We start from the raw sequence: 9,209 nt of genomic DNA, 5'->3' as shown, positions 1-9,209 counted from the left end.
CCGAGAAAAATCAGTCTCTAATATAAAGAAATAGAAATTTATGATGATTAATTTGAGAGGACCAAATGCCAATTCCTCTTAACTCTGTAAAGGGCCGCATCATGAAACAGGACTGATTTGACTCAAAACTGTGAAGCAAGAAGCAACTACATAGTTTCATAATTGTTGTGAAAGAGACAAATAAGAGAGAAAAATTGTTACAGAAGTTTTGTCTGGTACTGTATGTTGATATCTACTGTGACACCGCATTTGTTTTGCTGCCTTACATCTGATGCCTGACAGATACATTGTGCAAGATCTTATGGAGACAGATCTTTACAAGCTCTTAAAGACTCAACACCTCAGCAACGACCACATTTGTTATTTCCTTTACCAGATTCTGAGAGGGTTAAAATATATCCATTCAGCCAACGTGCTTCATCGTGACCTCAAACCTTCAAATTTGCTGCTTAACACCACTTGTGATCTCAAGGTTAGTTGAAATTTCTTACAAATTTTGCTCCCATGGTCTTCATGAACTACCTGCTATAACCATGAACGTGGTTCTGTTACTGTGATTAATGTGATTTTTTTTTTTTTTTGTTAAAACATTATTGGTTTTGATAAAATAATTATTAAGATTTGAGTGACTAAGAACTCACTGTTACGCTATTTTAATGAGTGCATCGCTGTTTCCATCTGGAGCTTGGCTTTGAAACAGCCTCTTTGAAAGCTAGGTAAAAATACTTATCTGAAGGAGAATTGTGTTTACCTAGAAAGAAAGCTCAAACTGTGTATATTTCTCATCTCGGTTTCTCTGTGTTTAAACTGTTAATTGTTCAGTGTTGGAAAAGGACTTCATATTAGCGGCCAACTAAAATGACATGTGAAATTCAGTGCTGATTAAATGCACAGCAATTACTTGGAGAGGGAATGTTCCTAATTTACATTTCCAGTGATGGGCTCTGTACCAGTTCATACTACAGAAGGATGATCTTAGAGCTGTTATGATTCGTGGAAAATGTCAGCTCAATGCTTAGTGGCATTCAGTAAAGCAAACCGAGTGTGAAGAATTAGAACAGAAATAGAGAATAAAACAGAAAACATGCCATTCTATAACTTTCTGTTGGTTTTGAGTTTTCAGTTCTGTGTGATCGTAGTTACCACACTTCTCTGTATGATATCCTTTTAAAATGAGGAGACCAGGACTTCAGAGTACTTCTCTCCATACCAGGAAGAGCTATTTCACCTAGGTCTCCTCTGCTGGAAGATACTGCCTAAGGAAAAGCAAGAATACAATAGAATTTGATAAAATTATTAGTGGCATAGGGAGGGTGAATAGAGAACAGTTGTTTGCTGTTTTTACCTATTAAAAAGGCAGGGGGCCTGGGGGGGGATGAAAGGAGCAGGTGGCATGCTCAGAGTGAAAGGATGCAGTAGGTAACTTGCAGCACTGTTAAGCTGTGGAATTCGGTACCACAGAGCACTGTAGATATTGCAGACAGCGTGGCTTGAAAAAGCACTGGAATACGTTCCGTTTTACGCTTTACATGATGTATTTGCTGTTGGTCACTGGTGGAGCGAGGTTATGGAGTTTATATTGCTTTGATCTGAGGTGGTACAACTGTGTTGCATCCTGTGTTGCACCTAATTACACTTTGTTTTTTATAGTAGCTCTAGCTTTCTCATTTAAAACAAACAAACAAACCAAAAATACCCTCTTCAAAATGTAAACCAGTTGCTGGCCATGCAAGTTTGTCACAATTCCGAGAAAAGTCCTTGCTGTTCATATGCTGGTCCATTCTAAATACTGGCTACACAATCTGTTTGCTTTACATTCCCACTGCTATTTGTCAGCTTTTCCTAATGCACGCTACTGCTGCACTGGTCACCTCTGACTCTTGCTGTGGGATTTCAGCAGCTGTTACTACATCAGATCCCTTCAAGGCATTAACTCCTACATGAAAGAAATGGAGTAAAATCTACAACAACTATGCGATAGAAGCAGGAAAGAACAGTTTGAGCATAGCTCTGTGTCATGTGCAATTAAAGGCCATGAAATAATAAAAGGCAATGTTTTAACAGAAGTAAGATGATCATGAAAAAGAAGGTAAAGCTCACTGTATGGCAAAATAATATAATGCCACCTTAGTACTGTTACAATTTCTTTATAAGATTTTTAAAACCAGCACATCACAGCAATAGATGCTTCCTTGTGCAGAATATGGTAGTCTGTCTGACAGAGCACATGCTTTTTCATAACCTAAAGGGAACCCTAGTGTTGTATGAGTACTGCATCTAAAGTTTAAACAAGAGAATTGGAGAGAAAACTAGTACATGCTAGGCCTTGTCTGATGAATGCTGAACTTGTACTAACTTGTTTCTTTTAGGGCTGTTCTGCAAGTCTATGTGTCAGCTATGTACGTGTGCATGCTTACAAAGTTGATTATTGTACATAAGCTCAAAACACAGCCTAACGTGAAAATGAACAACTTAAAATCTAACTTCCGGAAGAAAGTTTGTTCATCTTCAGTGGTAATGCTGTTGGCTTCTTTCTTTAATGGTGTTACAAGAGTGAGCTGTTGATTTCTTCTGGAGCTCAGAGTCCTACAGGTTGTAACAAGACCTCCTTCTCTTTTCCCTTAAACATGATCTTGACTTATGGATCATAGATTCCATTTCCAGGAAAGAACTGAGAGGGGACCTTATCAACACGTACAAATATCTTAAGGGCAGAAGTCACGAGGATGGAAGCAGTCTGTTTGCAGTGGTGTCCAGCGACAGGACTAGGGGTGCAAACTGAAACATAAGAGGTTTCTGTTGAATATGAGGAAGAACTTCTTTACTCTAAGGCTGACAGAGCACTGGAACAGGCTGCCCAGGGAGGTTGTGGAGTCTCCTTCTCTGGAGATATTCAAAGCCCGCCTGGACGAAGTCCTGTGTAGAATGCTCTAGGAGAGCCTGCTGTAGCAGGGGGGTTGGACTAGATGATCTCCCGAGGTCCCTTCCAACCCTTGCCATTCTGTGATTCTGTGAGTCTCTTTTGACACAATTTGTCTGTGAACCCTAATAGTTTGTCCCAAGAAACTGAAAGGCTCAGGGTGGAAGTGCAGAACCTAAAGCTGTTTCTGTTTCCTTAGGCTATGCCACAGACTTAAATGAGACTTTAAATATGACTTACCACGTAGTGAATGAAAGTTTGTGAAAGTACATCATTGACTTAACTGCTGTCTCGTGTTATAAATTTTCAGTGAAAGATTAGATTTGAGAGTCCATGAAAACTACTACCTTGGAATCTCTCTCCAGTGAGAGTCCTGGGTAATAAAGATACTGGATTTTTTTTGCAGCCTGGCATATTTCCCATGAATGAGATTAATGTATACTGACATGCTACAGGCTGGAGTATACTCTAAGATAGTATCTGATGCTTTTAGAAATATTTTCACATGCTTTCATGATTATCTGCACACAACAATTTGTCCTGTTTTGCGGTTTTTAAAATGAAATTAGTTACATAAAAACTATTATGACCATATATTTTTCTTAGGCCAGTGGCATTAATATTTCAGAAAATGAGGTTGAAGTTATTTTAAACAGATTCTCAACTAATATGTTGCAGTGTCTCCAGTGTACCAGTTTACTCTAGCTGAGAATCTACTTCTTTGACTTGGTTAAAACATTAACACACTATATCGATGTTATGTGTAATTGTGCTTTTCTGTCTACATAGTGAATACTCCCAAGTATTAAACATCCAAGAACTGTTAGATGCTTTGATGGGCTTGAAAGGAAGGTGATGAGAGAGGGGTTTTTTTGAGGAAAACGTCAAGTTATTTTTTGTCTCAGGATTTTACCAATTACTCCAGAGATGCAACTGTTTCAACTATGGTCTTACCATTAACAACTAAACTTAATGGAAACCTCTCCTTTTCCTTTTGTATAAATATATGCATATGCACTGAGAGACTACTCAATGCTACAACTTCAGATGTTTCAGTGTATTAGTAGTGCTGTTGGGTGTCATTTCATTTGCTTGGCAAATGGTCATATGTACACGATCCTCAATAAATCTTCCCAACTGCTGGGTAGCTTTGTCCACTTTTAAGCCATCTCTGTTAAAAAAACGAAAAGCATACCTGATACTGATTACAAGAACATTGTTTTCAAGAAATGCAAGCTCAATGTATAAGTAGGATGCTGACATTTTATTTATTTAGTGGGGATGTTGTTCCTTCTCTCTTAGTAGCATCTGTTCTGTCTCCAAGTCATGAAGCACTGACTGACATACCTGGGTCTTTCATTATGCAGTTTTTTATTCTCTGCTATGACTTAGTCAAAATGCCAAGAAAATTTTGCCTGTCATTATGTTGCTGTCACAAATTCTTTCTTCTTTTGTTTTTGTTCTGATTGAGAAGCCTACCTTCTTCTGGTGCTTTGACTTTTACCAATTATTTTTTGAACGGGCATAGTGGATTGGGAATTTTTTTTCCCCCTAAGTAGAGTAGCTGCTTTGTTAAATGTGTTCTGTTGCTACTGGGCAAGAACTGTCTGCCCTCACCAGGGTACAGGCAGTGTCTTTGCTTCGTGCCTTGCACCCAGGACTTCGGGCAGAATGCTGGCCTCTCCAGCTCCTCTTTTATTCTGCTCTGCTACTGCTCCTGGTCAGCTCTGCAGCTGGTGAAAACACTGCTAACAGCCCAAAGCCTCTTTCTCGAAGCATCAACCATGATGCCTTTCTCACTAATGGTGTTTCTTCTTTTCTGCTTAACCTGTTTCTGCTCTAGTCAGCAGGGGCGTTTTGTCATTCTAATGAGCTCTCTTTGTCATTAATCTTCCTTTCCATCCCATGTGCATTTTTCTGCTTGAGTTGAGAGATTCATGGACACCTTCTTTCTCCTCACTGTGGACCAGAGAGTGTCTTTCTTCTTTTGTCTTAATAACAAATCATAGCACTTGGCTTATGTGTAATACTATAATTCTGCACAAGTCTCCTTGCCTATAGTCTTATCTGTCTTGTTTCTGAGGTTGGGAGGAAGAGGTTGCAACAGTTTTGTCTGTGTAATTATTTTCTGAAGTCCATAAAGCTGTCCTCTACGGTTTCTTCGCCTCTGTCTTTACAGGAGACTCTTCTGTTTATTTGTACTGATTCTCTTTATGTAAGCTGCTAATTGCACGCAAGGCAGCTGCTCTGTTTCTGTAGCCTGGGAAAACCTTGACATGCTTAAAAGGGTTCTTTTTGGCTTTGTTTTCTAAAGATTTCAGGGTTTGGTTTGGTTTTTTTTTTTAGTATGTGGCTAAAGTCAGAGGAGTCATCACATGCAGCCTGGCTTATGAATTTCATCGTTTCCTTTTCTTCAGTCCCTCTGTTGTAGCTATTAGTCGGCTGAATCACTTCTTCCTTAACTGATCTATCAATTGTTTCACTATCATTGTTTCCTCCAGGAAAATAAAGGAGTAGGTTGCCAGGGTAGAATGAGGTTTCTGCGGTTTTGGTAGGATTATCCATTACAGTCTTTACTGACTACAACGTATTATTAATTCACATTTTTAATATAATCAGTGTAAACAATTAGCTATCAAAGAGTAAACTATTATAAAACGTATGCATCAGAGGAACCTCCAGTTTGCTGCTTCTACACCTGATGCCTTGTTTTTCTGGGAGTACATATTCTTGCATGCAAATACACTTTGTGTGGAACTTGATCATTATCATAAACTGGTGTTTGTTTGGTGGTAGCAAAAGCATATGAATGTGTCCAATGTGCCACTCAACAAGCTTGCCATTCACTTTTTGGAAGGTAAGAAGGGAACAGCTGCCATACTCTAGAATGCTTCTTCACATTTTCAGTTTTCTTAATTTCTCTCTGGAGGGAGGACACTAAATAGCTCTGAAAGCCATGGAGCCTCCTTACCAGAGTACAGAGAAAAACACTTTTTCCTTTTTTGCTGAACTCGCTAGTCTAGATCAGAGTTTATTTTTCTTTTCATGGTTAGATAAAACTATTTTCCTGATGCAAGGTTGAGAAATATTTTCTTGTGTGTTCTGGTTTTTTTTTTGTTGTTTTGGGGGGGTTTGTGTTTGTTTTTTAAGCTCATGCATCCTTCAGCAACCTATAATCTCTCCAGTCTACCATTATCTCATAACTGGATAGGATGTTTCTTGTACAAAGATGCAGTTATGATGGTAGCTTTTGTAAAAAGGGGGTATTGCTACAAATGTGTTGGTCAGTAATTTTGTTTCCTGGAAATCTTCATCTCTTTGTTTTGTGGTAAGTTTCTAATAATAAGTTGGAGCAGTGTATCTTGCCACCTGTCTGGCAGAGAAGGTGCTAAGTAAGTAGAACATAAATTGAGCACCAGGAATATCTTTTTTTCCCAAACCATTTATTCTTCCTGGCCCCTGCGTGGCCTAATCGGATACTCTTTGTACTTACATCCAAAACATTGCTGTTAACCTTTGTGCAATAATTTGTTTCTAAAAATACAGGTTACCATCCTTGTATTTGTAGGTGTTACGTCATGGGTTGGGGAACAATGAATTAGTAGTGTTGTAGTATTGGAAGCTATATGTCTAATGTCTAATATGCCTTCTTTTTTTTTTTTTTTTTTTTCCCCCTCCTTTTTTTTAAAACCAGATTTGTGACTTTGGACTGGCTCGTGTTGCAGATCCAGATCATGATCACACAGGATTCTTGACAGAATATGTGGCCACGCGTTGGTACAGGGCTCCTGAAATCATGCTGAATTCTAAGGTAAGAACCATACTGGACTGCTGTGGTGCTTCTGTTGCTGGTTATTCACTTGTGAGTATCAGTTTTGCTCCCTGTCCCATTTTTAGGATCAGAATGCATGCATAGTCTTGAGGAAATGTGGTAATGGACTTGCAGTATAGCTACTGGCTTGCAACTACAACTGAGTAAACGCGTGCATGAGCTCTCATGTCTCGGGTTCCTTGTCAGTCATGAGACTTCTTTCATCAAATGCTTTTCCACAGAGCAGGACAGAAGCACCAGCAATGAGAGCATTTTACTACTGTCTTCATCAAGGCTTGCAAATGTTGCCTTCATGTTATCTTGACATCTTGATTAAGGTTTAGAACGTTATAATGAGGTTGAATCTGATTCTGAAGGCATGTGATCTTTGTTGTGTGTCGGTTGCATTCCCATAGTCTTAATGCAATCATCCCTTTGGGTTTTTTATACTTGGAATTATTCTTATGTTCTTCTGTGGCTGTTTTAAGGCGTACCCGGTCCCTGGGTGGTGTAAGTAATGGGTATCCTTCATAACCTTTGCATTAGTTTCCAGCCATAGGCTTGTTTGCAAAATACCTATGTGACATCTGTCTGTGTTTTATATTCCTCAAAGACTTTGTTGGTTCTGAAGGATTATTGCTTCATTGGTTGTTGGGTCTGATTTGTTGTGGCAATAGCGTGTCTAATGCGCTTCTAGAAAATAGTTATTTGACCAATCAAGGGATTTTTTTTTTTTTTCCCCAAGGTTCTTGTATTTTAAACTTTCATTAAGGCCGTAAACATAGGGCGACTTAAACCTTATTTCTGGATATCCAAATACATTTATCAGCAGCTTTTACAAGAAAATATTTAGTGTGTTTCTTAAGAGGTGGTCAGCTTACAATTTTCCTGTCCTATGGTCTGATTTCTTTTACATTTACAGTGCCTTGAAAGCAAATGATCAAGTGACCGCGTCCTGAGAAGTGGGTGCTGAGGGGACTGTGGATTCAGCAAAGTTGTTAGCTGTTGTTGGAAGCTCCCAGCTAACAGGAGGGGCAGGAGTGGGCAGCAGGTTATGGGAGAATAAGGCAGGGGGGGCTTACGGGGCCAGAGATTCTTGAGGTAAACTTGCCTCCGTGCTTCTGAATAAAAGCCTTTTCTTATGAGTAACACAGGTTATCCATACGCGTGAAAATATGGCTGTTTGTTTTATTCTTCTTATACCCCGTTTACTGTTGTTGGCCTTCTCACATCATCTGTACTACTTACTTACCCGTTGTGTTTTACAGATCAGCTAACCAACGATCTGCTTTGCCCATTCACCCCTTTGATGCCGAAGGCTTCTTTCTTCTCTGCTATTTAGATCCCGTTAGGAAGAAAGATGGCTTTTTTCAACATGTGTTTAGCATACTGCTAGGAGCTATAGAATGAAGAACAACAGTGTGTTTCCAAAATTTAATAGTGTCAATTTGCTATAAAACTAGGGAGTCTCAAAAATTTGCAGTTGGTGATATGTTTAGTTAAACGTAAAGAATCCTTTTGGAAAAGCATATCTTGCATAACTTCAGTTCTTGCTACCCCTTCGAAGTACTGTTTTGATATACAATTCTTAATTATTTCATTCTGTACAGAAAAACCAAACAGCATGAACAAGCATGACTCATCTGAAAAAAAAAGATTTATTTGCGTGCAGTTTCAGAATTTACTCAAGTAACGCTGCAATGTTTGTCAGAGGAATTTCTGCATGCTGTGTTTTTGCTTTACTTGCAGGGTTACACCAAGTCTATTGACATCTGGTCAGTAGGCTGTATTCTGGCAGAGATGCTCTCCAACAGACCTATCTTTCCAGGAAAACACTACCTTGACCAACTTAACCATATCCTTGGTAAGCTTTTATATAAAAGTAGCATTGCCACATCGATCTGTCTCTCTCCATCTTTTCCCCCAGCCAAGCTGGTCTTGGTCACTCATTTTTTTTCTCTCGTTGGTCAGTCTGTAATGTATGTATCTGTAGGTGTTATCATCTGTTCCCTGTAGTTATTTCTGCAATGATTTCTACAACAAATCATTGATTTGGGGGGCAACTAGAGGATACTTACCAACTTATTTACTACATCAGCAGAGAAGTTTTTAAAATTAAAAAAAAATTTAAAAAGCTCAAATATATTATGTCGTCCAGGTCAAATTTTTCTTACAGTTTCTATAGATAAGTCACTTAATTGGATCTTTTAAACAGATTACTGATCATTAGAAAACTCAAATGCATTTGTTTATTTACAAAAAAAAAAACACCTTTAGAAACCTTTACTAAAAAGGTTTCTAAAAAAATTCTCAGGTATTCCGTACTCTTAAAACATTTATTCTGAAATCTTCTTCCCAGCAGTTTTAATATTGAGTTTTAGCAAATGTGATAGAACCGTTTTAATGTGCTTTTCATGGAACACAGTACTCTTTGTATTTGTATTTTTTTAGGTATACTTGGATCCCCTTCCCAAGAAG

The 9,209-nt window shown here is 38.5% G+C and overlaps 1 protein-coding gene across 1 annotated transcript in view; it reads left to right on the top strand.

The window, feature by feature from the left end:
* The first annotated feature begins 271 nt into the window (after positions 1-271).
* Positions 272-9,209, top strand: part of MAPK1 (mitogen-activated protein kinase 1) — a 19,149-nt gene continuing 10,211 nt past the window's right edge. Inside the window, 4 exon segments of the mRNA XM_035895363.1 lie at positions 272-472; positions 6,615-6,731; positions 8,481-8,595; positions 9,183-9,208. Coding sequence (XP_035751256.1) covers positions 272-472; positions 6,615-6,731; positions 8,481-8,595; positions 9,183-9,208 — 459 coding nt within the window.

This window comes from Egretta garzetta, unplaced genomic scaffold (genome assembly GCF_000687185.1).
Source record: "Egretta garzetta isolate BGI_Z169 unplaced genomic scaffold, ASM68718v1 scaffold25, whole genome shotgun sequence".
Classification (NCBI taxonomy): Eukaryota; Metazoa; Chordata; class Aves; order Pelecaniformes; family Ardeidae; genus Egretta; species Egretta garzetta.
The sequence above is the reverse complement of the archived record's forward strand: the minus strand, read 5'-3'. Positions and strand labels throughout refer to the sequence as shown.